Source organism: Tigriopus californicus, chromosome 1, assembly GCF_007210705.1.
Source record: "Tigriopus californicus strain San Diego chromosome 1, Tcal_SD_v2.1, whole genome shotgun sequence".
Taxonomy (NCBI): domain Eukaryota; kingdom Metazoa; phylum Arthropoda; class Copepoda; order Harpacticoida; family Harpacticidae; genus Tigriopus; species Tigriopus californicus.
Window position 1 is genome coordinate 15,207,859 of NC_081440.1, and position 27,934 is coordinate 15,235,792.

Here is a 27,934-nt window from a genome sequence, read left to right on the forward strand (position 1 = left end):
ATGATGATACGGTCGAAGACGATTTTTCAGTTCAGCTGCGGTGAGTCACAATTGCCGGTTACATTGGCTATTACCTCAACCCACCCACCCACCCACGTGCTTGCCATAACAATGGAATCAATGCCAGGTTGACGGAGCATCTTTGGAGGTGGCCTTTGAATGGGTTGTCTACAATTTGGGCGGTTAAGTTCGCCCGGGCCGGCATCACGGTAGTTAGTAAGGGACTGAGTGACTTTCGGTCACGGAATATTCAACCTTGAAATAGTAATTTCAATGGTACCGTGTTTTTAAGACCTGGGCAATCAAATCACAATCAAAATAGATAAACGTTGAATTTGTAATTCTAGAGGTCAACGTACGAAATCTCGAGATCATTGACGTATTCAAGTTGAAAGCTTGGAAATGGTCCTTGTCAGCTCTTTCGTGCCAGACTGCCCAATGGAAATGATAAAATTGTACTGAGGGAAGCACTACCGTTCAACCTGCGCTCTAGCAAATCGGTAGAATCACAAGTTGCTGGTCGCACTCTGTCCGAAGTTTTCTAATTGACTTAATGGATGAATGAATGATAGATTATGGCTCGAGTTTTATGCAGCAAACAGTTTATCTTGGATCCGATATATGATAAGTAGGATAAAATAATGAGAAGAAAGTCCTCGGACCAATCTCTGAAATCGATCGGACAACGCTCAAAAGTTACGGGTTGCGAATCTATTTTTGTTCTGAATTAACCATGGGAAACAGAGCACTTAGATACCTTAGTCTAAACTTCGCCCACTTGACGTGATGCTATCGACCTTTGATGACATTGACTCCTTGTGTCCCTCCCTCCAGCAAATACAGTCGCAAGCGGCCCCACAGTCATAGCCCGCCCTTGCGCTCACCAGAACCTTTAGCCAAAAAAGTGTGTACCCGTGTGTCGCCCATGCAAGAGGATCCGCCGCCTCGTACTCCCCCAAGTTCGCGCCGGAGTAATGGGCATGCGTCGACTACCCCTCCCAACACCAACACGCCTACCTCAGCTGAACAGCAGCAGCCGGCTCAGCGGAATGGCCGGTCATCCTCGCGCAGCGGGAACGCGCGTAATTCGCGCACCCGCTCTTCTTCCTCTTCCACCAATGAAACACCTGACAGCCCTGCGCGTGCCACACGCTCCAGCGCACGACTCCGGTCATCGCGCAAATAAGGAGCACCAGGAGGAAGGAAGGGAAGGAAACATGGGCAGGGCTTGGGTGCGGGGCCAGCCTACGGAGAGACGCACGCCCGAAGCGCTGACACGGATCTCAAACCCGCCCAAGTCAGGTTAGACTCGATTTTCCTTCCTTTCCTTCTCGCCCTTGGCTCTATTTGACCCCCGCAAAGAAATGTCCCTTCTTACGTCATGTACATATAATCTTGGGAACACAATTAGCCGTTCTGATCTTTGAATTCATTGAATTACTCAAACCTACTTCCTTTGTCATTGTAGGACTGAATTGGCCAATCAAGGAGTCACTATGGACCACTAATCATCCAAGAACAAAGCCGATTGTCTCCGCACGGCCTCGGTTTTTCGTCCGCGTTTTCCCTACCCGAGTCCCTCGATGAACTCTGTGATCTGCCAAGTACGAACCCTGCAACTATACAAACGCGAGTCTGAAATGACCTCAACAATCTTAAGAAAATACAAATGAACATCCGATTTCACCAAAAAGCGCTCAAGACTATTTATTTATTTATTTTGAGGGATCATTCGCTGAATCTTATGCTCACTCGGCTTCGACATTGCACACGTTCTGGAATGATTGGATTGAAAGTCTAACAATCATAGAATAATAACACATATCGGTAGGCCTGGGGCTCTTAAAAACGGAGAGATACTCAAGCGTTCAATTGCAAGAGAAACATTCACACTGGCGTTGACGAGGCTTGGTTAGAATCCAAAGCTATCGGGTTTTTGGTTGACGTTTCCAGAGAGATTTCTTTCGCATTAAATATCGGTGACTTCCTTTCTCCCGAATTTAGTTGTAGCCGTAAAGCTGTACCGGCTTCCTCTCGGAGAAGAATGACTTGAGGACAAGCACCTGTCCGAAGCCCACGATGAGGATGGCCCCCGTGACAAATATCGACCAAATCATCACCCTCTCATTGAGGTACTCGCCACTCTTACGGCCCTAACATGAGAATAGGTATCAAGTGTCTGCGAGATTGCTTCTAAGGCATAGAACAAAAACCCACCTGTGTTTCTCGTAGCCTGTGGTGCGTTTGATAGTCAATGATGGCGTTTAGATTCTCGTGAACTTCTTGCGATGAGGTTTCCATCTGAAAAGGTGGAAAAAGCCATTAGAAAAGAGTGACAACCATTTGGCAATTAATGCCATCAAGCGAGCCGTCTCGGCGACTGATCAAGGTTAGAGAAGGAGGTGGATAAGTACGGCAAGTTTCACAGATTAGTCTTAAAATAACTCAAATCAAAACTTGGACGTTACTGCAATGCAGATGATAGGTCAGACAGATTAAGCGTCCCTCACCGAGATGTGCAACTGAAAGTGGCGTGATAGAAGCCAGACATAAATAACAAAGTGCTGTTTCGGATATGACCATCAAGTAAGGTGTTTATCATTACCTGGGTCATGGCAGTGAGGTGGTCACCCATGCCCGGGAGGGGAGCCTCATCGCCTACTTGAAAGTCGATGTAAACCAGCTTGTGCGAGAAGGTGGAGAACTCGTTGGAGAAGCAGGCCTGATACTCGCCCGTGATGTCGGCGGTGAAGGTGTGCGAATCGTACTGCTTCTTGACTTGTTTGTACAACACGGCTTGACGGGGATCAGTGAGCACCACGTCCACATCGTATTGACCCCCCGTGACCACCTGAAAAACCGAACGGAAGACCGCATTTGAGTACAAGATGGCTGATTGGAGTTTGACCATACTAACCAACACTCGGGCCTGAATCATCCCGGAAACTTGTCCGGTTTTTATTCAACGTGGACCGTTGGCTTATTGACTCAAGGAGATTTCATATCAGGTCAAATTGTGTTGGTACAAGTTCTTTATGTAAGCAATCTCTAGTAAATATGATCAATTTCGAAATTTGTATCCCATCTTGGGAACGAATGAAAGCATCGCTGAATTCCATCAAAGTTTTTTATATTCAAGGAGCGTTCATTGTTTTGAGGCTTCACTAAATGTAGCGCTCGTGGTTAAACAATCAAGTTACTGACGTCAACGTCAATAGTTGAAGAAGGTCAAAAATACATCTCAGCGGAAACATGTGTGACACCCAATCCCACTTCAAAATCTAAAAAGCCAATTATAATATTGAATGTGGCCCACTGATGATCTGAGGTCAAGGGGCGATCAACTTCTCATAAATTTGATATGGCGACGATATCCAGCATATTTCTACACTTGTGGAGGGTCAAGTTCAGTCTCAACGGTAATCCCCATTCTCCAGGAACCATCTTGACGATGGCCATGGATGAGGTTGGGTTATGACATATTAGCCAGCTTAGTACATTTAATCAAGTGATCAAACCACGGAATCGGCCCAGATAGCAAGAATCTGGCCCTGAGAATTGCGAAGGCGTACCAGATGAGATGCCAGCTGCGTGGGTTGTGGGCTTGATCGCTAGCTTAGTGCCTCATAGTCAGGCCCGTGCTCTAAGTCCCGTGCAAGGTAAGGCCCCAGGCATCGGACAATGCGAGGCGTCAATTGAGGATCAGCTATTAAGATATCTCTTTGAGAATGACATTACCAGCTCCCAAAGTCCTGTGGATGGGCTAAACACACCCTCCTCAAGCGATGCTTGTCTTAAGTTTGTGATTAATTGTTGATAAAGGGTTTAAATATAAGCCAACATTCATATTCCATATCGTTTCAAGGTAGTTCCAAGTCGGTCAGTTTCATTTGAAAAGAGTCAGCTCGCTGAATAATGGATAGACTAGCGCCTACTACAAATTGTAGTAGGCCTGCCTGGCCTCAAATCTCAAATCTGATTGAATGTGTTCTCACCTGAAATTCCAAAGTGGATTCAGTGCCCTTTTCAATGACCTCATAGAAGCACTCTTTGGCATTATCCGGTAGTTCAAAGGTCAACTCCACGGCCAACGTCCATCCACTCAAACACCACCATCCCCAGATTAGGGCCATCGACCAACCCCACCACCGCTTTGAACCGCTTCTCAAACCCACGGGCCACATCATCTGAGTAGTTCGAGACCGTGCACCGCACGCCACACGCCGCACGTCGCACGCTCAGGTTGAACTAATGTCGATGATACCCACAGACCACAGCCGGCTGATCAATGGGATGATTTCTGGTCCCAGCTCTAGCTCAATCAAGTCATGAGAACCTGGACAAACAATCCGGGGAGATCCTTGAACGAGCTGAAAACCAGATCGATCAGGCAGAAGGGGACAGGCCAATGCAGAAGGGATGAGATCGTATGGATGCACTTCCAAATCACCCGAGAGAGAAGAAGACAAGTCTGTATCTGCCGATCTTCCTTCCATCCAGTGCTCAGCATAGAACAGAACGGTACGCTCACCACTTTTTTACCGATAGGTTCTTCGCAGGTTGTGTGAGTGCCTTTGTTGTGGTTGCGAGTGTCCATTTTGGACCCACTTTGTTTTACCAACGTGCCTGAACTTCTTTTCGAAAATGTGATATTTGACGAGTTATGCCCTTATTTGACCTTTGACCTTCGATTGCCAAGGTGCGACCCAGACTTTTTTTTTAGTGCGTGGACATGGCTCCATGTTTGTTGTACAAGTGTTCCAAAAACAATAATGTAATCTCAATGGGTTTACCTTTGATGAAGACTTTTGTGAGCCTAAGCAAGGATATTAGAACAAGGAAACGGCCTTTTTGTGATCATCAAACCTTTCCCACCAAGTTAGGCCTAAACTATATGTACTGAATTTTTTCAATGTCAATTACTGGCGTAGCTGTTGTCATAAGTATGCATCCTATTTCATTTTTGTAACCATTGATGGTATGCGCTTCAAACAAGGCGTTTACATATACTTAGAATGCCTTGTGACCAATCTTGAAGTACAATCACTGAAAAATGCTTATTAGGTGTTCTTGTTAAAGAAAGAATTTGCTCCACACACAATCAGTCAATATTTTTTTGCTAATACTATTGTATGAAGAAAATTGTTTTGGAAACATCTTGACTGGGAATGGCCCTAAAATCAAGAGTGCCCATAGTGTGTGCTCTGAGCTACATATTGCTCTTTAAACTCATTAGTATCCTTTATAACAATTGAATGATATATCTCAACAAACACAATGCCTTTTATCTGACTAAATTGACTGCCTTTGCTAAAAACTAAATCTAATGGAGTCCAAAACTCAAATTGAAATCTACTGGACTTTATTGTTCCTCTGTGTCCCTTAAACAATGCCTGCCTTTTATGTGAGCTTCCTAGTAAATAGATATTTAAGCTCAATGCAAAGACAACCTATCTAATTTCCAGCAATGACAGATGTTTGTTTTGTCAAATTGACAGGTAAAAACAAAATTATCAGTTGTCCATCCTAGATTTGCAAATGCGTCAATATTTATGTACCTGTGCTTTTATTGCCTATTTCATGCATTTTTTGTCACTTGTCAGTGTAAGCTCCTCATCAATTGATAAAATGATTCTTGTTGATTATTTCCATAAATGTTTTTGAGAAAAATTTTGCGCAATAGTTCCTTGTTTAAAAGACAATTTGAGTGTCTTTGATTCATTTGATGCCAATGGTTATTCCAATAAAAATAATGAATAATGATAACCAATACTCTTTTGCCAGTCCTTCCCTTGATTGCCACAAAATTCTCACATGAATCAAGGCAGTATTTATGGTCGTAATAATTTCTGTATTTGTTTACTTTGCCATTGCTCATTTTCAATGAAGAATGAGCAGAATTATGCATGATTGAACAATAAACCATTTGAAACAACAACACCAAACAGGTTTTTGATTCATCAGCACATTTTTCTGTTATACCTAACTAAAGCAATTACACCAGTGAGTACAAAGATGTGTCTAAAGCTAAACAAACATTCCGCCCAAGTGGTTTAATTTTAATCTTTAATTCATATAAGCCAGTATGATGAGCAAAAAGTATGCATTGGGTGCAAATTGACAATGAGACATCAGCTGTCAAAAAACCGGCTTTTCCATTTAATGTGACTGAGAGCCAAATTTAGCGCCAGTTTCAAAACTGCATCACTGTGGATGGTGGCGTGACAGCACTCCTAAGATATGAAAATAGATGACCTGGGATCACAAAAGTCTCCACCAAATCTAAACCCATTGAAATCCCATTTTTTTTGTTTTTGAAGCACTCATGCAACACACAAAGAGCAATGCACAAGCAAAAAAAATCCACAAAAATTGAAAATCCGGATTGCAGTTTGGCAAAAATCAAAAGGTCAAAGGTTAAATAAATAAAGAAAAAAAAAATTAATTTTCGCACTTGTTTTTCATGATTTGATTGAAAAGGCCTTGTCCCAGGAGTATGGTTATAGCGCAGTTGATTAACGCGCAACCGAGCTATGCTCGGGTTCATAGGTTCGATCCTAGGTCTCCCCTCCCCCCTGCAGTGGATCATCGCCTCGAACGGCGGACCCTGAACCCAAAAATGGGACAGTATATATATATATATATAACATTGAAAAAATTGTAAAAAACCATTGTGATCCAATGAGAAACAGAATCTCGCAATAAAGACTTTATTTTGCTACAAATTTCACCTCAATTGGATGAGTACAGCCAAAGTTATAACTGTTCAAACACCAATGGTCAAGTGGTTTGGCCAAAAATAGACATGGCCCTAGAATAGGCCCTGGATGGCCTAGTGACCTGAAACTTATGTGGCATTTTTAATGCCAAACAACCAGTGCGCGAAAAATGAGCAAAATCGGCGATGACTTGCCACTATTTCGTCATGTCCTCTTGACATGCAATGCCCCTTTTGATTGTCGGAAGCACCATCCCAACCTCCAAATTATGTGTAGTCAAAAGAAGTTAAAGTATGGTACACATAGGCGAGATTGACACACGTCAACCACGATTGGAAGCTCGAAAATTGGGGACCATGAGGAATTCCGGGTGACATTAAAAAAGTCCAAAGGGAAGCTAAAGGGGTAAACAAACGAAGTCGGGTCAAATGAGGAATAATTTTAGAGTGGATAGCATAAGGGTTCTTGCATTAGTGGTTTAATCGGCCCCAAGGTTGGGTTTTGGATGAAGGGGCGTGAGGCTGACAATAGTGTGACCGTGCGCAGGGTCAAATGTCTTAGTTTAAGTAGATGAGGTTGGGTGGTCCATCTTCAAATTGAGATAGATGACTAATCGATGTGCTTAAGTGACCAATAAAAAATTGCCTTGTGATGTCGCAGCTTCAAATGTTCATGGTAGAGTTAGAACAAGATTACCTTGGGTGATTGGGGATTCAAATTAAGTGGGAAGGATTTGGTTTTGGTCACATTAAACTGGCACTTGACAGGCCTGAAATTCTCTGAGCTTCATTCAAATTCAGCTGATAAGCGTCAGGCCCGCTCCTAGCGATGAACTGAACCCCTAAAAAGTTATATCCACTCTCTCAATGCTCATCCCATTAGAGCAGGGAGGCTGCTTCATTTTTGGGGACAAAAGTGTCCTAAAAACAAAACTTCAAATGCTCTCAGTTTAAAAGTGACATATTTTTTTTTCGAATTACTTAATTTTTTCCTAAACATGGCGGTTAGAACGTATTTGAGTAAGTGTACTGGCTTATTGAGATGTGATTTATGTCAGAAAATCAGGAGGAATACTTCATATCTACAAAAAGCCACTGAACATGGTTTACAAAAGTGTTATATCTTGAATTATTGATGCAATACATATATTAAAATGCATCTTTGAATCTGGAACTATCAGTGCAATTTTTATGCCCAAGTTTTAATTAAAATGGGTAACCTAACAATGTTGCTTGTATTTTCTTTTTAGCTCTATAACAAGAACATTGCACCTTTGGTACCTTGAAATAACACTTAAAATACATTTTTTACCTCCTTATCTTAGAAAAAGGATATTGTTTCAACTTTCCAATGCTCAAAGCAAACAAAGGTCACATGACTATAAAACCAAAAAAGAAGGACATTTTATCTGAGTCTTATGTAATTGTTAAACCTTAATGCAATCATAATTCAGCAACAAAGCATTTTTTTGAGGGAAAATGTGAGCCCAAAAAAAGAACAGAGAATCCATGCAAAACACAGTTTAAAAGTTTTGGTCATGTTTTATAAAACTTTGAATTTGCAAAAAGCAAAAGTATGTTGTGTTTTAATGACATTGGAATAGAAAAAAGCTGCCCTGACAATTATACCTTCATTCTGTATTTCAAAAGAAGATGCGGAGTAAATTTTAGAATTGAAAACAAAGTGATAAAAAATACTGATAGACAATTTTAAAATCAAGAAATTATGTGGTAGCAAATGTTTCAATTTATTGATTTTGATCTGTGTTTTCTTTTGTTCCAACATTGGTATTATCAAGTTTTTTTAAATATACAACGCAATATTTTACAAATTGTTGCATGTTTTTACTTTTCATGACATAAAACCAGTTACCAATTCAAGTATGCATTTCAAGTACTGACGTGGACTTTGTTTCAGGGTCGTGCAAGTTTTTAGTGAATTGATATTGCAAATGTGGGCAAGAATCTGTCACCTTATGAACAAGAAGCTGACCAACTTTTCCAAACAAAGGGAGGTGAAGCCCTATACAACAGTTGCAAAAGAAATTACATGTTTTAAGACATAAAACTTATTGGCAAATCCCCAATTTTGGACAATGGACAACTCATAGGTTATTACTTTTAAACACTTTGTGCGAACAATTGGACACTTTTGCCCCCTTTTGGACATATTTGGAGGATTTTGGACATTTTTGTCACCTTGGTGTCCAAAAACTGTTTCAAAATTGCCCGCCCTGCAGTAGAGTCTACAACTCTTGAAAATGGGAATTGGATTCAAAATGGAAAGGAAAAGAACCTTCAATTTGTCAATTTGTCCGCTTTCAAAACATTTGGGCATTTCTCTTAGGTTGAATTGTTTTTTTCAATTACACATATAGTGAGTCAGAGATGCTCTCTGGCCAGATCGTCAAGAGCGTCGTTTCTTCACTGCCTCTCCTCATCCAATGGTGCATATGCTGAAAGTGGTCGGAACTCCCGCAAGAGGGCAGCTGTGGCCTACCTGTCTATCTCACCGTGTGTCGTTTTTTGTCGCTCAAGAGGATCAATCCCGAAATCGGGCTCAAATTGGTCCAAAATCGGGATCCCGTCCATTGACGCATAGTTGAGTAAGTGAGTGAACGAGTGACTGACTGAGTTGGCGTGGGTCTCAAGGGCAGCCTAAAATCAGCCCGGTGAAAGGAACCTGAGAAAGATCAGGGCGTGACCATGTTCCGTAGTACCATGTCCACGTTCGATCGGTTGTTGGAGAAATCCACGTCGCATCTGCTCTTAGAACCGGATTGGACCTCGATCCTAGCCTTGTGCGACAGCATCCGAGGAGGGGACACGCCCCCCAAGTATGCAGTGTCGGCCATCAAGAAGAAGTTTTACCATGACAACCCGCACGTCCAATACTTTGCCCTCCAGGTAATGAAACAATGGATGCTGCCCAATCTCTCTCTGGTCCGGAATTAATTCATAGCCCGATTCCTGGCCATCCTGTAAGCAAGTCACAGACCTGTGGAGATCAATAGGTCCCAAGATCTACAGCATCTCTATTTGCTGAGCTCGTTCCATAATGTGTGAATATACAAAGGCCTTTTCTTAGATTGGATTAGATTAGATTGACAAATATTGCGGGATGGGTATTAGGATTTGGCCAAGGCGAAATCAATGTTTTCTGCCCTTGGCCATGGTTGATAATCGATAATCTAGTGGCTCAACCCAAACCCAGGGAGGAGAAGTGGTGAAGAAAAAAAAACCAAACTGGTTGAACACAGATATGTTATTCAGCACTAAAATGTTTGGTTTGGATTGAGCCAATCCATTATCGATTGTGTATGACATTATGCTTAAAGGTTCATCCAATGGCTTGGAATTGAGGACTTGATGATGGATAGCTAAAACCCGAACAAAGTTTTTACAATGTCAGTGTGATCATGTTATCTGACACGATTCGGGCCGCCACGTTCGGTCTTCAATGATGATGTCTTACAACTGCCACATGAAGTTTCATTGTAAAGTGAAAAGCTATATTTGAGCTTTGACCAACCGAAACCGTAACAGCAGCTATTGAAAAACTTTATGTTACACTTAACAGTCCGTATAAAAAGATGTTCATACACCATCTTTCCTTTTTATTTTTACGCCATGACATGACCAAGAGTCGCAACAAAGATATTATATGAAAAGTAATGTATCATTCCACTGGCCAGTCTAACGCTTATATCCTTGGTCAACCAAGTAAGCCATGCTCTCATTCACTACAGTGCCTTGACTTTGGTAAGCAAAGACGATTTAGTGATTTTTGACCCTAAAACGCAACTTTCAAGTTCAGTCGATGCCGCTTCGCTGAATTGACGTGTTCTAACGCGATCCAGGCAAACCATTCCGCTTTCCCGATATTTGCCGGGTCCAATAATGTTCACTATTTACATATAAAACCATAAATGCGTTGATTTTGTCCAGGTTATGGAATCTTGTGTCAAAAATTGTGGAGCTTTGATTCACGACGAGATTGCCACCCGGCAATTCATGGAGGAACTTCGTGAGATTGTCAAGCGAACCAACGATGAGAACATCAAAAAGAAGGTCCTCGAGATGATCCAGCATTGGGGCATGGCGTTCCGGAACTCTCCCAAATATCGCATTGTCACGGTACTACCAAAGATTTCAGTTTTCCCTATCGATTTTCTCTCGCGGAAGCCCTACACGTTCTCTAGTGCGAGGGTTCTTTTATAGTCCATTTTGTCCTTTAAAACCAAAGAGCGCTCTTCTTAAATTTTGGCGCTGTTTCACAACCAATGAGTCAGCAGCATTTCTATCTGCATGACTCATCTTAGTACCAAAAATCGAGTGTCACTGATTTGCCTTCAGAGAATCAGAAATCCATTGATCAACCCTCCTTGACCTTCGAATTCGAATTCCAGGACACCCTGAACCTCATGAAGGCCGAAGGCTGGGAGTTCCCTCCTGTTCGCGAGGCTGAAGCAATGTTCGAGGCTGACGTGGCACCCGAATGGGCTGAAGGCGAGGTCTGTCATCGATGTCGGACTCAGTTCGGGTTAGTGACTCGTCAGCACCATTGTCGAGCGTGCGGACAGGTCTTTTGCGGCAAGTGCTCCTCCAAGTTTTGCGTCTTACCCAAATTTGGCATTGAGAAAGAGGTTCGTAACCCCCGTCCCGATATATTGTCGTTCCTCAATGAAAAGATCGGATTAGTTACCGTTTTTTGATCAAATTAAGTAATTCATTGCGCAACTAATACTTGTGAAAAAATGTAATAGTATTTGTCGCTACAGATACTTTTGCTAAAATCTTGAAGGTGACAAATTCCGGACTACTACCATATCATCATAACCAATATACTTCAACGTATCTGGGAAATAAAATGGCTATCACTTATAAGTGAAATGCAATCCATCAAGATAATATTTACAAAAAGACAGCAACTTCCAGGCAAAAGCATTTTGTCTAAAGGCGATTGTTATGCAGCAAAACAAAAACAAAAAAAATGATGCCAAAATCTCATTGGACGTTCGCGACCTAACAAAATCAAAATCAAAAAATATGTTATTAATGAGTGCCGTAAATTATGAAAATGTAGAAAGTACAAGTGGACTGTAAAGAAATGCGAGTATGATCACAGTCAAAGGACCCTCAAAGTCGCAAAAAAATATTCTTTTACCCTGATATTTCCTACTCATTTCATTAGTCATAATGTTAGTCATTCTTATGTCTCAGCAATTATTAATTTCTGGGAAAATTGTCGGTGCACATTTTTATTTTCAAGAGGAAAACAGGTCCTTTTTTTAAATAATTTCTGTAATTTTGTTGCTTGTAATTACGTTTCTAAGGTTTATGTAAACCGAACGTCATGGATTCGGCTCAACAAACTAGAGAAATATCAGGTTTCGAAATTGCCGCAAATGTTTTTGACCTTTTATTTCCTCCAGGTTCGAGTGTGCGACTCCTGTTTTGACCAGTTTGGTCCCAAAGAGACGACTTCGGCTAAATCTTCTCCGGTTAAGTCCCAGAGGAAAGAGCGGAAATCGTCTATGGACGCCAATCTTCCAGCCGAATATCTATCCTCGTCCTTGGCACAACAGGTGAGCAATAACGCCTTTTTGGCAACTGTTTGCCGTCCTTGACTGTTTAGAGTACGATGCCCGTACACGATTAGCAACACATAAAGATAAGAAAACCTCGATTGGGCAAGAACGCATCTAAAAAGTGGACAGGAAGCTCATGGAAGAAAGTAGCAAGGGTCAGGAAGAAGTTATGTTTAAGTCTTAAACATAGAAACGATTGTGAGCCCGATCAATTAATAAAAACCCGAATCCAAGACAAGTTTTCTTTGCCCAACTTAAATCCCTTTCTGTACTTTACTGGGATCAGCATTGAGAGAGTAATAATTTTTGCTCAAGCACACAGTTGAGCTTTAAGCTATTTTAGTTCAAATGACAAAAAAGGGGCTCATTTTATTATTTGATTCATAATAACTTTGCATAGCTTTTCTATGTGTCCACTTTCAAAACGTTCGGGCTTATCTCTTAGGTTAGATTGTGTTTTCAATCACGCACGTAGTGAGTCAAAGGCATTTTCTAGTCAATCCTCAACCGTTGATTGCAAGACTAGTGTGCAACATGACAAGTTTCATAAAAAGACTAAAACCCAATAACGTTACTCAAAGGCGCCAGGAGAACCAGGTGCCTTTTGCAAACTTTTTTCCTCCAGACACGATGGTATGTTTTGAAAATGGTTTTTTGATCCGGATTAGACATATTAGTGGCTAAATAGATCTAAGGGCAGCTTGGGGTTCCAATCTAAGGAGCCTTGTCAGTGAAATCTTACGTATGTATGCTTATCGCCTTCCATGCTTGCAGAGATGGAGAAAATTAATCCCAATAGTTGCCCAATTTCAGTCAAGTATAATCATGACTACAAACTGCTGAATTCCTATAAACATGAACTTGTTATTTCAATCAACCATTAATTGCATTTGTAAGAGAAAAAAACCTATCCAGGTGCGAAGTGCATTAAATAGGTTTGTTCAAAAAATGATTTGGATATGATGCTCGCTAAAATTAAGATTTTTTATTCTGTTTGGAAGCCCTTAATTTTGGCTTGCTAATTTCACCTATTTTTGAGGAAATTTGAAAAAAAAAAAAATTAAAATGCTAAAAAAGTGGGATTGGCAAGCAATTTTAAATACAACGTACACCAACACGTCTTTACATTTTTTGTGTAATTCTAATTCACATAAAATCAAGGGGCTGAAGTTTTCGGTGCAAAACATCCCATTTTTTCATCCTTAAAAATTCTCGAGCTAAATTTTCAGTCATGTTTATAAGATAACGTAATCATCGAGCATTGCTGAATTTCGCCGCCCATGCTACCGTCGCTTAAAGAAGTTAGAGGTGGTCAGAAGCTACAAAAGAGGCATACATTTTTTTGCTTGGTCGAAGCTCCAACTAACATGAAGGTGGTCTAGAATAGTTATTCCGTGATTACCCGGTTTTTCTCCAACGAGGCACTGTTGGGGAGAGAATTGAGGAATGTTGGTGGCAACTTAGAATGTTATCCATAAATTTGACAGAGACAGTCCATGTTCTTGGAAGCTGGCATAGTAAAATCCGTCAGTCTATACAATCTGATGTGTCTGCCTTTCCCCAACCAGACTTTGTTTGGAGGAGTGTTGAATATTGTTTGTGTTGTCCAAGTAGTTCTCCAGACATGGAGATGGACAGTGCGTGGGGTAGGGGCAGAAAGGGCAATGTGTACTAGTTCTTCTGTAGGTCAAAAAGCGTGAGTTTTGTTAAAACCTTGGTAATCAGATCAATCACCTTGAATACTAATGTTATTTTCATCACATTGTCATCAAAATGGGTATATAATGTATACAATTCCCAGAAGTGTTGTGAAATGGCCAATGAAAACAAATAAAACTAAAAGGCTATGCAATCTTGTTCTGAGATACAGGGCAAGGAAGCAAAGTAGGAATGAACTACTTCACATCAAAATTTACATTTTAGTACACTGACTATTTTATAGCAATTGAGATATTCTATACATTATGTACCGTTTAGGTAACAATATTCAAAATCAGGATAAAAGTAACATGAGTGGATTAATATGTACTGACCTCAATACCAAATTGAAACAAAACTCACAGTTTTTGACCTACTGAAGTGAACAAGTACATCACCCTTTGGTTGTCTGCCTGATACGCACTCTCCTTCTTCATGTCTGTAGTACTCCTTGGTCCAGGGTAGAGCCGTCCTTGTGTAGTCTTAGACTGCTACCCATAGATTCAATCAATTAGAGGGCTTGTCAGAGAAAAGTCACTCCAACCAAGCCACTTTAGACTTTGCTTTGAACACATTTTGGTAGTTGGGCAGCAGGGTATCAACTTCTCTTGCATTACTCAGTTTCAACCAAAGCAGACAAAAGAGCCATCAACTCACTGGCTCCCTGAATTTGAAACTTGATTTTGAGAATCACATAACTAAATGTGTTCAAAGCCGGTCCCCATCGCACACACCAGGCAGCTCCGCAGATATGATTGTCAATTTCAGAACTCTTAATTCATCAGTATTGTCAGTGATAGGGGTCACGCCAAGGCCAAGATACCCCCAGGCCCTTGCAACCAAAAAGCTAGGTTAGGTAAGGTTAGGTAAGTTAAATCCATAAATGGCAACACCAACTGTCTTGAGAATTGAGAGTTCTGAAATTACCATCCACACTGCAAAGGAGCCAAAATAATCTCAGAAATATTGTGAGTGTTGTTTCTCTGACTAGCCCTCTAGGTGCAATCCATGGATCATGTCTGAATCTCCACCCAAGGGGTTATTTGACTGTCAATGGCCAAGTGGGTAGAGAGTACCTAGAAACCCAGGATGACCCAATGATAAGCTTGCAAAAAACTCAGGCTTGGTAATTGTTTTAGCTCAAAGAAGCTAGATTACCAATTTAAAAACTTCCTTCAATGGACAGGAGTAGAGTAAACACCTTCTTCCATAGAGTGCTAAAAGTAACTGGCAACTGCAAAGTGGGAATCTTTTTTTTCATGTTTGCTTTGAGAAGACAAGATACTCCTTTAGTGTATTTTCTTTTCCGTTAATGAAAGGAACAAAGACAGGCCAGTTTAGGGAGAGGGGAAGAAGCTGACGGGAGCTTGCTTGGCTCGGTCTGCTGTCATTGTTCGTTCTGAAAAATTAGGCTAGATCAGCTGTTTCGACCTTCGGACAGACCTCAAAACCAACGCTAGCATCACAGAGGGCTGAAAGTGGCTTTGTTATCCCTCTTCCAGCCCCAAAACCCTCCAGTCAAGAAGGAAGGGAAATCCGAGGAAGAGATCAAAGAGGAAGAGGAGCTTCAACTGGCCATAGCACTTTCGGAATCCGAGGCCGAGGCCAAAGCTAAAGCGAAACAAAACACGCAGAGGTTGATCGATCCCGACACTTATGCCGGAACAAGCAAAAAACCTACGGAGACGAAAGAACCGGGAGTAAGTATTGAGGCACTATTCTATTGTTGTCATCAAAGTGCGAAATTTTATCCATCCTGTGACATTTAGAGAAACGAAGAAGAGATCAGCCCGGAGCTGATGCGATACTTGAACAGAGATTATTGGGAGCAAAAAGAAACGGAGCGGAGTCAACCCGCCCCTGCGGTTACTCCGGAAGTGGATCCCAGTCCCGTGAAATCCGCGGCTCAAGTGGTGGGAGCCTCGCCCACGGTTCAAATGCAGCCGAAAATGGTCAACTCCTTGCCTGTGTTGGGGGGAGCTCCGGAGACCAGATCTGATGAGGAAATGAATGAGTTTGTCACCACTCTCAAGACCCAAGTGGAGATCTTTGTGAATCGAATGAAATCAAACTCGAGTCGAGGTCGAAGCATCGCCAACGATTCGTCCGTGCAAACCCTCTTCATGAACATGATGGCCATGCACTCGCAGCTCTTGAAGCACATCCAAGATCAGGAGGACAAACGAGTGCACTTCGAAGGCCTTCAAGACCAGCTGACCCAGATCAAGGACGCTCGAGCCGCTTTGGACGCCCTGAGAGAGGAGGAGAAGGAGCGGAAACGCCGAGATGCCGAAGAAGCCGAAAGAATCAAGCAGATCCAGATGAGCGAGAAGTTGGAGGTGATGCGACAACGCAAGCAAGAGTATCTCCAATATCAGAGACAGATGGCCTTACAAAGGATGCAGGAGCAGGAACGCGAGATGATGATGCGACAGGAGCAGGTCAAGCAGCAGTACGGAGTCATGGCACCGGGAGGACAACCTCAGCCCCCTGAAAGCCATATGGGATCAATGGGAATGCCCATGTATGGGGCTTACCCGGGAATGCACGCTGGAATGATGCCAACGCATCAACCCGGTTACCCGGGCGTTCACATGGGACCTCCTCAGTCCCAAGTCGGGGGTTATCCCGATCCCTCCATGATGCCTCATTCACAGCCTCATTATGGCATGTTGAACCCAGGCGAGGTACCACCCGGATCAACTCCATCTGTGCCCAATCCCGTTTCGGGAGGAGGTGCTCTGCCCCCTGCCGAAGGTTTTGCACCTCCCGTATCGACCGCTACGGCAGGAGGAGGTGTAGCTCATGGACATCAACCTCCCCCAACGCCCCAATCGGGACCCCATAACCCTCATCATCAACCCCAACACGGATCGCCGTTCAACATGCAAGGCATGGTATCTGCTCTTCCGGCCTCCGGGATCATGAGCAATGCCTATGGGGCAGCCAGTTCTATGGGACAACATCCACACTATCCCGGACAAGTCCCAATGGGGGATCCAGGTCAGGCCGTGCCACCCCAAGAGAACAATCATCTTCCGGGCGCGCCCACTGAGGCCGAACTCATTTGTTTCGACTGAAACATGAACCCGTGCACCCTTAAATGGGTCGCCAGATTTCATTCACACAGTGAAATTGAGATCATTTTCAAACTAAGAGATATAAAAACTTTGTCATTTTTGGGTATTCCAACCATCTTTTTGAATAAATGTGTCAACTTTAGTGATGGCTTCTCTTTTATTGGGCCTGCAGAGTTGTCCAGGTGCACAATGCAGGAATACAAGGGGCAGGAGTGAGATGAATCTTACTTTTTGAAATTCTGTCTCTCGCAATGTTAGTGAAAAACAAGAAAGTCCTACATATAATCATGCTAATTGGTTCTAAAAGGTACCGAAAGGCATTGAAATTTGCCAAAAGGCGATCTATTTCAACTTACCTTCTAAACAAAACCATTGGAATTTTAAAGAAATCAACCAAGTTTTGGGAGTATGGTTCATGGGTACTATTGGCCAAAAATCAAATGAGATAACTGAATTTGGATAAAAGTTATTCTCCTGATGAAAGAATAATATCATTTATCCTTAACCCCCTAATAGGCCCCCCAATCCCCGATGTGTGATTTCAAATTGATACAAATAAACAAATATATATCTAATGAGATTGTGTATAACATATTTCGCAATAAAGATATTATCATATTGACAAGACACAAAAAGATCCGCTCTACTTTCTTTTAATATTTGGTAGCTCAGGGTTGTGGTCGTAAATGTTAAAAATGCCAATCTCCATAAATCTGAAGTTAACCATTGTATTTTTTTTAAGTTTACCTAATCTTTTGGACTAAATTTGGCCTACTGATAATAACCTAACTGGCTGAGAATGATTCATCTTTAGAAAGTGCATTTCAAAACTCTTCAAGTGTTTTTGTCCTTGATACCGATTTTGCCAGCAAATATTTCTGCCTGGTTATCGTTGCAGTGTTGTTCACTTTGAACTTAGAGTACATACTAAGTCTCCATTACGTCTCCGGTTGTATCACAAGGTGAGAAACCCATTACATAGGCACATTTTAGACTCTTTAATAATGGTTTATTGCTTCCTTTTCTGGCTCATCTAGCCTCTTTAGTTGTAAAATAAGTAACATCAATCTGACCATTGAGTCACCCTGCTCTCAGGTTCTTTCCAATAAACAAAAAAAACACGGGCGAGTCGGTAAACGTTATTCTCCACCGATTAGTTGGCGGAGCTACTTTTTTAAACTTAACCTAACTTAGTCAAACCTAACCAAGCCTTACCTAACCCAACCCAACCTAACCTAATACGATATTAATAACCCTTAAAGTCTCTATCTAAGCCTTCACAACACATTTTATTACAAATTAAAAAAAAAGGTAGCCTCGCCAACTAATCGGTGGAGAATAACGTTTATCCGGGCTAGTCTTGGTAAGATTCAAGAACACTAGAGAACACTAGAGAGAGTGAAGAAAGACTACAAGGTTACACCGGTTACACCCGTACGGGCGTGCGTCCATTGGACTTAACCGGCAAGATGAATCCGTTGACCAATATCAAGAATGTGATCAAAATGAACGATCGGGAATTGGAGATGGGCCTGGCCGGGACCAAGAACTCTTGGCATATGCAGTATCGAGACTCGGCCTGGATCTTCTTGGGTGGATTGCCTTACGAGCTGACCGAAGGCGATCTGCTGAGCGTGTTCTCCCAATACGGCGAAATCGTTCACATCAATTTGATCCGAGACCATCAGACGGGAAATAGCAAAGGATTCGGATTTATTTGCTTCATGGTGAGATGGCCACAGTTTAAGAACTGCTAGAGACAAGAAACGGTACTCATGACTTTCACAAGGTATATAAATTTTGCTGTAGACAGCTAAAGTCATGAGTACCCAAGAAACTGCTGAGATCGCCTCAATTCAAAGCCACTTTGTATAGCTCATATTGCTATGGGTAGAGTGGGTTGGTTCAAACTTCTGGTGGCAAAATCCTGAATACCTATGATTACAGCCCCTCAGCATGCATGGTTTTGGGCCCAAAATGTGGCCAAGTTCGGCCATGTTCGACCCAAACTTGTGATCCTTTGAATAAAGTGAGTGGTTTCGTTCCCAGTTCAAATCTCTAGAAGTCTGTGGACAAGTCCATGGAGATTCGCATGTTTTACCATTCATATGAAACTCCATGGAGTCCACACGCAAATGTAATGACTAACGATCCAAGGGATTTGATTTGGACTATGAACAATGTGGGCAACACCTCTTCCAAGCCTAGTTTGTCCGGATCCATGTCATGGATAAAAGCAGCCGAGAATTTCGAAGTGTAGAATGGTCGCTTTCACTTTGGACCGAGTAGGAGACCCTCTTGAATGTAACACTGATGGAGAGCGAGGTTTTGACATTGGAAAGGAGAACTCGATGGGCACACGACTTACGTATATATTATACCTTTGACCAGGCATCTGGTTTCAAGAAAGGTGCTAATACGCCCTGCGTCTGAAGTCGAGATTATCATTGGTCAGGGTAGGGTCTGGCCAGGCTTTTCTTCACAGATTTGAGAATACTCAAAATATCTTATCGGTAAATTTCCAGGATCAACGCTCGACTATTTTGACGGTGGACAACTTGAACGGTATCAAATTGTGCGGTCGAACCATTCGGGTGGACCACGTCCAAACCTACAAACTGCCCAAGGACCTCGAGAAGCTAGATGCGGACAAGAAGAAACTCTTTCTAGAAGGATGCGCGCCACAACCTTTGCCCCAATCAGAAGCATCCTCATCTGAGGAGGAAGACGAGCCAGAGGAGAAAAGACGAACCAAGAAGAAAAGTCAAAAGGAGAAGAAAAGCCGGAAGAAGAACAAGAAGAAGAAGAAAAAGAAGAAGAAACTCCGAGACTCGTCCTCGGAATCGTCTAGCTCGGATAGTGACGGTTCGGAAACGCTTCCGAAACGCCCAGAAAGAGACAGTGGTAGGGACGCGCTTTCGCGATCACCTCGGCAAAATAAGCTGCGATCTGGAGATGACAAAAGGCGCCGATCTCGAGATCGAAATGACGATCGGCGACGACGATCCAGATCCAGAGATCGTTCCAGAGATCGAGTCCGTGAACCCTCACGAAATCAAGAGAGACGCAGATGTGATCCTGATTCGAGTAGTTCAAAACGGCGAAATGATTACCGAAGATGACAATAAAACGATATTCGTGAGGGAACTTTTAATTTCTTGGATATATGTAATGCCACCAGAAAAATGATGATACATCATAAATAATATGTGTATTTTCGAGAGGGGTGAAAACCAAATACAAAACAATCTTGACACGGTGGAGTGCGAGAGTTAGTTAGTGAACACGGGTTGCCTTTACGTTAAGCCCCCGAAATAAAGATTTGCTACCTTTTTGGGTGACACGGAGAGTTAAGCTTGAATAAAATGTAAACGCAATGTCCCAAATGCGGCCCATTCTCTTGTCACTCGGGATCTTGAATTTCCACGGGGATCGTTACAGACCGAGATAGAACGTTTGTGATTTGGATTTAAAACCTGGCCTCTTCGCCCAGAACGCCGGGTCCACGTGGGAACCATCCTGAGTGCATTTTATTCTTCTTCCCACAGACCAAACTGGCCTTGGCCCCTTTGAAGGACCGTCGAAGAATCAAGGGTGAGGAGGAAGCCGAGTCCTCGCTAGTGGAATCGACCTTGTCGTAGATCTCCTCTAAGGCCAGATTGGCATCCTCCAACGGGGCCTTGTTCTTCTCATTGTCCACGAACATGATCAACGACTCGGAGAGCTTGACCACCATACGATCCAACCACGTGACGGAGTTCGGGTAGATGTAGCCGCCCTCGTAGAATCCCAAGTGCCCACCGAATTTTTGCTCAATGTACAGGATGTTGTCGTGCTTTTCTAGAGAGTACGACAAGGTCAGGATTAAAAAGTGGGAATGAATGGGAAGCGAGGGACACAGCCGGCCACATTGGTCTTACTGATAGCTTCCATCATGTGATCCAGCAAAGGTCGGGGCACGATGGGGTCGTCCTCGGCGTTGATGAAGATCATGGGCACTTGGATGCCATCCAAATAATTCAAGCTGCTGCAATCCTGGTAGAACTCATCTACACTTTCAAAGCCGGCCACCTTCCTGAAAGATCGCAATACAAAGCCAATGATTTCCATGAAAGAGCTCCTTGGTGGTCAGCCCAGGTCAGGTCTCTTACCGGGTATAAGCGTCATCGAGCTCGACGAGCGTGGCAGCCGACCAAATGTCACGCTCATTAATGCCCTTTTCGCGCTTGAAATCCTCGGGCATGAGATGTTTCTGCCAATTTCGGATCAGAGCCCGGAGATTCTCGGTCATGGCGTACAAGTACAAGCGTCGGCAATTCTCCCATAGCAACAGATACTTGCCAGCCTCGACCGCATCATAGCCTTGACAGGCCGAGATGCCGGCCAGAATACAGTCCGGGCGGACTCGATCCTCGCCCAAATACTTGGTGACCAAATTGCCGCCCATGGAGAAGCCTACGCATATGATCTTGGTGGCGGGATAACGCTTCACGATGTCCTGAATGAGGCCATCGTAATCGTGAGTGTAGCCGTAAGAGAACATCCGAGGCGCGGTCAGACGCACGTTCTTAAGCGCACCCACGTGGTTCAACACAGCCACGCGATAGCCCTGCAATTGGGCTTGGAGCACCACCCGCCGAATGTAGACCGACTCACTCGTGTTACAAATGCCCGGACAAATGGCCAGCGTATAATCACCTAAGTAAAGGAAGACCACGCGATTAGAACATAACCCGCCATGGACTTGATTTCTCAGCTCCCTGGAGCATGAATCGAATTCAAAGACCTCTAAGCCATTCATTGGCCATCAGCCATCACGTACCACTCATGGCATGTTTTTCGATGGGCTGATACAAGTCGTAGGTGACGGTGGCGTGGTCCGATTGGATGAAGAAGTATCGCCGTCCATTGACCAAAGGACAGCTGATTCGGGAGAGCACGCCCTGGATGATGGTCTGGACGTGGCCACTAAAGCCCCACAAACGAGTGGGCACATATCTGCCAGGATGAAAAATGAGCCCACACTACGACTTATCTGCTATTCATTGCGTCCGACATCTGAACTAACTTACGGTTCGGCAATTTCCGGGGTGAGCTTGAGGATCTCATCGAGGAACTTGGCGTTGGCCGAGTAGAATAAGGATTGGGCGGGTGAGTTGTTCACATTCAAGATCTTGAAGAGGATGCAGAGGATCACGGCCACCAGAGCTAGGGCGTACATGATGAGGAGGGAAACAGGATACTCGGACACAAAGTCGGGAGGGTAATAATAATACTCTTTTATTCAAGCCACATGCATGCAATCTTTCTCCAATGTCTGCTCGCCGGAGAATGGAAAAGGCTCGCGAACTGAGGGAGACGAGGGAGGGACGGGACTCAAAGGGCTAGACTCGCTTCGCTTGGCTTGGGTTCGGTTAGTCAAGACAAGAAAGGAGGAGCACTGGAGGACTGAAACACTGAAGGCCGCCGGTCGGCTGATCGGATCGAGGAATGGAACACCATAGAAAAGCTCCACTGGCACTGTGGGCGTGAGTGGAACGGAGCTGGTCCTCTGCTTCTGACAGAGGGTGGGTGGGTGCTTGAGGGATGGGAGTAGGCCAGCCACTCGCTCTCCTGTCAATGAGAAGGTGAGTAAGCCGACCTAGCAGTCAATGAATGCCCTAGCTAGGCGCCTAGCACGGCCGGAGTAGCGCCATGCTCCACATATTTAGGCCCCTTTAGCAAAGACAGGCTTGCTAAGCCTAATGCGAGAGGGCTTCCAAAATGGACCAAGTCTGATAGACGGATAAACAGGATTGGAGGGCTCAAAAGTGTCCACCTTGGCTTTCACCACAATTGATTCTGAATTCTGGATGAGGACAAAGCTCATGGATACTTTGGAACATACATTGTAAAAGATACATTTTGAACCTCCTTTAAATACTGCATACTGCATTGTCCCAAGTTCTTGGGTGTTGCAATAGTGTACTTGTTCTCTAATTCTCACATTATACCTGCTTACCTTCTTGGCAAAAGCTCAAGCTATTCCAAAAAATGGAAATCGAACCTCAATTCTTTACATGCAAAAGAGCAAATATAAAAATATCTTTGCATTTTTGCCCAGGTCTCTTCACACTGAGACATAATTGAAATAAGACGCCCAGAGCAACCAAATTTGATCTGGAAAACTACATGCTTTAGGTTATTAGTTTGGGAGTCCAAGTTAAAAGACAACTCAAAGCCTTTTGATTTCAAAAACTTTAAAATAACGAAATGTAGTGAAACCTTTTGTAATTGCTTCAAACTTTTGCAAAATAAGTTTAATGTTGTCTTTTTATGTGGCTTTTTTGCTTTTAAACAGGCTTATATCTTTTTGACAAAATTCTTTTACTGCGAAATCAATGCTTTCAAAAGAAAATATTTGGCGATTATTTGGCCCTCAAACACATTTTTTTTTCCGAGCCCTCGTATAAAAACCAAACTGCAACGCATAATGTTCGACAAAAAGCATCTGTATGGTTTTGCATTAACATTTTTAAGAAAAGGAAGTATGAAAGTAACAAAAAATGAGTGGAAAAAGAGCTTTTTAGGCTGTAAAGTGTTTTTTTGTGTTTGTTGATTGGTGAAACTGTGGCAGCCTATAAAAATAGAGAAGACACAGTTGTAAGGAACAAATCCAAACCTGAAAATCTACCAATAGTCCAATGACAAATCGGTCGCAATAAAGAATAATGATAATAAAAATGCAATGTTCGATCACCAGTTCCTTTCAAGGATAAATGACTGAAATCTGTAATTTAATCTTTCACAAATAGCTCTTTAGCCCCAGAAGTTCAAGTGACCTCCCAAAAATGGTCGTGACGTCATCTTCTTTTCCAGATTCAAGAGGGGCCCCCTATTTCCAACGTCAAACATCCCAAAAAATGATGGGGAAGCGGCATGCTAGATTGCTAAATACTTACTTACTTGTAACATGATATGAACGCGATTTTCCCTCCGTTCATTATGTGAACTGGGTCATTATTTTGATATAATCAGTCGAAACAACTCAAACGCAATATAATTCAATTAAGAGGAATCTTCCCTATTGGCCCTGTATTTAGTAGAGGCTGAGATTAAATTTCTTGACAATAGGTAAATGTGTTCATTGACAAAGATATTTGACGTTATGAAATGGTCAAGAGGGTGCACAAAACAAGACAAAATTCAAAAATGTGATTAAAGGTGACGGTTGCTATTTTTTATTTAATTATAACATGTAACAGTACGTAATCACTTTTTAATACTTTGAACTTTCAACAACTCTGAACCACAAACAAATTTCTCTTAAGTTATTACCTTGAAATCTGAGAATAAGGAATGAAGGACAGTCTAAAACTATATTTCAGAAACATGGAGTTGAACAGTTTCAAGCAAGCTTGATCTACAAACTTTTTTTCCCCACGGTACTGTGATCAAAACTCCTTCAGGTTTCAAGGCAGACCCAATAATAAAGCCCAGGAAAATGGTAAAGAATGGTGGTGAACATTACAAATTGGCAAAACTAATGGGAAGTGCTGGCAAGGTTAAATAGTTTGACAGAGCACGAGAACTAGATTAAAAGAGAACCGTCACTTCCTGAAACTTACCTCGTATTAGATCATTACATTTTTACTTTTGATCCTAAATTAGACAATGGGGGTTGAAATAAGCGTTCGGCCGCTTAATCCCAAGGATAGCGTTTCACTAAATTTCTTAAGATTTCTTGGTTACTCCTCCCTTCAAATACGGAGTAGGTCCTTGGTTTACCAAAAGGCATGTCGATCGATACATTTGTGTAAGAGAAAAATCGATACCTCACGCACTGTACGTTAGGGCAGAGGCGTAAAGCTGGGTTTATCTAACAGGCCTCGGGGGTGAGGAGCTTTTCTGGTGTACTTGGGCCTGGCCTACTCCTCGCCGGGTGTATTTTATCATATTTTGCCATGCATCTCAAGAATGATAGCCAAATATCCAAAACTTGGTGAGTCATGGTCAGGGCATGGACAGAACGATTCTCCTCAGCCATGAAAGGGAGGAGATTGCCTTAGGCGGAGCTCAATAATTCGGAGAAGAGGAGGTCCCGTGGTACGGTTCGGAAACTTGGGTGATATCTGGGGGGAGGACCCCTAGGCCAATTTACGTCCGTCCAACGTTTTGGAACTATTACAAGGATTTTCGAGTCCTTCTAGTTCCACTTCTTCTACGTTTCAGTTGTTGGAAGAACAACATGGGTGATTATTTGTTGATTGTAAAGCTTAGGCGTGAGAAGAGAATCTGAAATACATGAAACTCGACTAGATATATGATGTTAAGGCTGTATCAAATATAATTCCTCAATTCTGCTAGGGCATTTTAATCATTGAATGGCGGAAAGCCTCTTGGTCAAAGTCTGTTTATTGCCAAACGACAAACAATTCAAGAAATTGTTTTTGGAATACCGGTAACGCGTTACTTTTCTGAAAAAGTATCGGTAACAGAACGGATTTTAGCCCTCCCGTTACTGTTACTTTTTTCTCTTATAAACGAGGGAAAGAAAATTGAGCAAAGGTTTCCTAATGGATTTCTTAAAAACTCCGCCTCAAATGCCATAACCATAGAAATCACGGGAGTCATTTGTTACACGTCATATATACTAACTTAAAAAGGTGGCATAAAGCTTTTTTGTAGCTTTCCGCTCTAAAAGTTTCCTTGCGAAAGGTCCCGGAGGAGAGTCAATCCGGACCTCTCCTATGCTAGGATACTGCGCTAGCCACTACGCCACGTCTCCTCCCAGGCATCTTAGACGCTAAAAAATACTTGGAATAACAAAGTCATTTAGCATATGTTGCAGAGGTCTAGTAGTGGGTATTATTAACCAAAAAGTTAATTTCTGTCAGTGTGAATCTTTTGTCACAGAATCAACCATTTAACGTTTTGTGTTTGTATCAAATGAAAAGGTTTATCACTAATATGGAGGCCAAAAGGTTTGATTCTCCTCCCGGACCTCTCTAAAGAAAACTTTTAGACGCTACCTTTTGGGAAATAATCATTCTCTCCTATACAATGTACGTTTCGTGATGTTCTTTTTGGGAGTTGCGATCGGTCTGGGCGCCTAGAAACCGTTTTCTCACGGATGGTACTCTTTTGATAAAATTTGTGTTAAAGTCCCGAGTTTTGTTCCATCCGACGTCATTCAACACTAACCACGCCCACAGATGGAGAACCAATCTGATTTGGACCATGACACTGCCTATCGGAACAATTTAAGGACGATGTGATGCCTAGCTTTGCCGGCCGGTCGAGGTTCATCCCATCGCTAGTACCCCAAATACAAAAAAAATCCAATCTTTACATTTCACCCTGCAGACGTTCACTGCAGACGTTCAAATTGTCTTTGAGCCAGGTGGAACAACCTATCCAAAAAAATATTATGATAGAAATCATAGCTTTGTTGAAAACTGCAGGCTTTTAGTATTGCTTTTAGCCTTGCAAATAAAGACATGTTGGCATAAGAATGTGGGTATTTATTCAAATGTGTTTGTGCTCCCCTAGTGCTGGATTATTCTAATAAAAGATATGGTTACTTTGTTCAATATTACAAAAGCTTGATTTTGTGTTGCAGGATTCCTTAGATATGGTGCCATTTTATCTTTTAAAAATCGCTTTTAAAACTTATCCTTTACAGTCATGAAAGCGTAACACTCCTCATATCACGTACTCCGCCGGTTTCATAGGCTTTATAGGTTGTTAAGGTTTCCCCGAATATATAAAACATACCCCAGCTGCAGAGCATACGAGTGATTCGTGTTGACTCTTTGCTCAACTGTCCCAAAGGATAGAAAATAAATAGTGCACATTTGGCACTCAGAACAATACCAGCTTTTCTTCGAAGTATGCCAAACAACTTGACCTCGTCACCCTAAAACATAGCTGAGGCCATTCCTCAGGACTTTTTGAGTCCGATTTTGGTACTTTAGTTGCGTGTTTATCAATTTGCAGCATTCCGTTACGGAAACGTCAATGCTATCCTCAACACTGACGAATCCAAAGAAGATCACAGACTTTTCTTACTTTTGCCTTATTGCGTCTCGTTTTTGATCAGATAGGAATGGATTGAGTAGGGCTCTGTATTTAGAAGAGTATGGAAGTGAGTTCTGCGCACCATAGCAATTGAATTTTTAACCTTCATTTCATTTGCAAAACAATGAGTTTAACTTGGGCCCCAGATTCAAACCAAACACATTTACATAATACACCTTGGTTCTATGTGTCATATACGGCTTTAGATACCCTTCAGGCACCCTTTTACGTACTTTGAATGTTTCAAATGCCAGTTGTTGAGCCTCTTTTTATATTTCAATTTTTAAAATACCTAGTTTGAGTCTGGTGTTGCTGTGATTGCAGATTATGACGCCTGAAGACTAGCTTGAGCCTTATAACAAAACCTTAAAGCACAAACATTTACAAACATGTGCCTGGTTTGGATCTAGGATCCATGTAAACACAATACTTTGGAACAGAATTGAAGATTCAAAATTAAGAGCAATGGTGCTCTAACCTCACTCTTGCACTCTTTTAATACAGAGCAGTAGGATTGAGTGCAAAGAGAATAAAACTATTTAAGACCTGTATTTGAAGGAGTGATACAAGCTAAACTGGAATCTTTCTAAAATGTCTGTAAAATGTGACAAGCACCACCCACCATCTTTGGGAATTAACTAAAGTTTTCCTCACTTCACAAACTCAGAATAGTGTTGTAGCTTAACAAAAATCATTGACCAACGCTACATGAGCAAACACATCAAAAGACCTTTGGGTTAGAAACAAGGTGAACAAAGCTCTTTTCATCCGTTCACGTTTTTGTTTTG

General features: G+C 42.4%; 5 protein-coding genes across 6 annotated transcripts in view; 3 read left to right on the forward strand and 2 right to left on the reverse strand.

Moving 5' to 3' along the window:
- The window catches only part of LOC131884058 (histone-lysine N-methyltransferase 2B-like), a gene marked incomplete in the record, with an annotated part of 2,367 nt that extends 674 nt beyond the window's left edge, over nucleotides 1-1,693 (forward strand). The window contains 3 exon segments of the mRNA XM_059231699.1: nucleotides 1-40; nucleotides 835-1,302; nucleotides 1,469-1,693. Coding sequence (XP_059087682.1) covers nucleotides 1-40; nucleotides 835-1,186 — 392 coding nt within the window.
- LOC131884038 (transmembrane emp24 domain-containing protein 3-like) lies at nucleotides 1,682-4,511 on the reverse strand. 2 transcript variants are annotated; one of them, XM_059231675.1, is made up of 5 exons: nucleotides 3,996-4,511; nucleotides 2,606-2,851; nucleotides 2,511-2,522; nucleotides 2,218-2,301; nucleotides 1,682-2,153 (listed from the first exon to the last, which is right to left on the reverse strand). In XM_059231675.1, the coding sequence occupies exons 1-5, from the start codon at nucleotides 4,185-4,187 to the stop codon at nucleotides 2,001-2,003; spliced, it is 687 nt and encodes a 228-aa protein (XP_059087658.1). In that variant the 5' UTR covers nucleotides 4,188-4,511; the 3' UTR covers nucleotides 1,682-2,000. The 2 variants fall into 2 exon arrangements, with proteins under 2 accessions (XP_059087658.1, XP_059087666.1); XM_059231683.1 differs by lacking the exon at nucleotides 2,511-2,522 and having other exon boundaries at nucleotides 3,996-4,509.
- Nucleotides 4,512-9,208: 4,697 nt separating this feature from the next.
- On the forward strand, nucleotides 9,209-17,229 carry LOC131884012 (hepatocyte growth factor-regulated tyrosine kinase substrate-like). Its single transcript, XM_059231641.1, has 6 exons — nucleotides 9,209-9,625; nucleotides 10,667-10,855; nucleotides 11,128-11,364; nucleotides 12,154-12,306; nucleotides 15,510-15,707; nucleotides 15,777-17,229. The coding sequence occupies exons 1-6, from the start codon at nucleotides 9,425-9,427 to the stop codon at nucleotides 17,085-17,087; spliced, it is 2,289 nt and encodes a 762-aa protein (XP_059087624.1). The 5' UTR covers nucleotides 9,209-9,424; the 3' UTR covers nucleotides 17,088-17,229.
- A 1,199-nt stretch (nucleotides 17,230-18,428) lies between these two features.
- Nucleotides 18,429-20,453, forward strand: LOC131884027 (RNA-binding motif protein, X-linked 2-like). The gene is made up of 2 exons (XM_059231663.1): nucleotides 18,429-18,814; nucleotides 19,613-20,453. The coding sequence occupies exons 1-2, from the start codon at nucleotides 18,557-18,559 to the stop codon at nucleotides 20,207-20,209; spliced, it is 855 nt and encodes a 284-aa protein (XP_059087646.1). The 5' UTR covers nucleotides 18,429-18,556; the 3' UTR covers nucleotides 20,210-20,453.
- On the reverse strand, nucleotides 20,284-22,725 carry LOC131884020 (abhydrolase domain-containing protein 2-like). Its single transcript, XM_059231652.1, has 5 exons — nucleotides 22,160-22,725; nucleotides 21,910-22,085; nucleotides 21,239-21,785; nucleotides 21,008-21,162; nucleotides 20,284-20,927 (listed from the first exon to the last, which is right to left on the reverse strand). The coding sequence occupies exons 1-5, from the start codon at nucleotides 22,306-22,308 to the stop codon at nucleotides 20,557-20,559; spliced, it is 1,398 nt and encodes a 465-aa protein (XP_059087635.1). The 5' UTR covers nucleotides 22,309-22,725; the 3' UTR covers nucleotides 20,284-20,556.
- Nucleotides 22,726-27,934: the final 5,209 nt, after the last annotated feature.

Bases quoted from the DNA above. Each gene is read 5' to 3' on its own strand.
- LOC131884038 (XM_059231675.1), bottom strand. From the start codon at position 4,187: ATGATGTGGCCCGTGGGTTTGAGAAGCGGTTCAAAGCGGTGGTGGGGT. The intron at 2,852-3,995 runs GTGAGAACACAT...TCGGTTTTTCAG, and splicing joins AATCCACTTTGGAATTTCAG to GTGGTCACGGGGGGTCAATA. The intron at 2,154-2,217 runs GTGGGTTTTTGT...TTCTCATGTTAG, and splicing joins ACAGGCTACGAGAAACACAG to GGCCGTAAGAGTGGCGAGTA.
- LOC131884020 (XM_059231652.1), bottom strand. From the start codon at position 22,308: ATGTACGCCCTAGCTCTGGTGGCCGTGATCCTCTGCATCCTCTTCAAG. The intron at 22,086-22,159 runs GTAAGTTAGTTC...TCATCCTGGCAG, and splicing joins ACCCCGGAAATTGCCGAACC to ATATGTGCCCACTCGTTTGT. The intron at 21,786-21,909 runs GTACGTGATGGC...TCCTTTACTTAG, and splicing joins CGAAAAACATGCCATGAGTG to GTGATTATACGCTGGCCATT.
- LOC131884012 (XM_059231641.1), top strand. From the start codon at position 9,425: ATGTTCCGTAGTACCATGTCCACGTTCGATCGGTTGTTGGAGAAATCC. The intron at 9,626-10,666 runs GTAATGAAACAA...GATTTTGTCCAG, and splicing joins TCCAATACTTTGCCCTCCAG to GTTATGGAATCTTGTGTCAA. The intron at 10,856-11,127 runs GTACTACCAAAG...TTCGAATTCCAG, and splicing joins CCAAATATCGCATTGTCACG to GACACCCTGAACCTCATGAA.
- LOC131884027 (XM_059231663.1), top strand. From the start codon at position 18,557: ATGAATCCGTTGACCAATATCAAGAATGTGATCAAAATGAACGATCGG. The intron at 18,815-19,612 runs GTGAGATGGCCA...GTAAATTTCCAG, and splicing joins TCGGATTTATTTGCTTCATG to GATCAACGCTCGACTATTTT.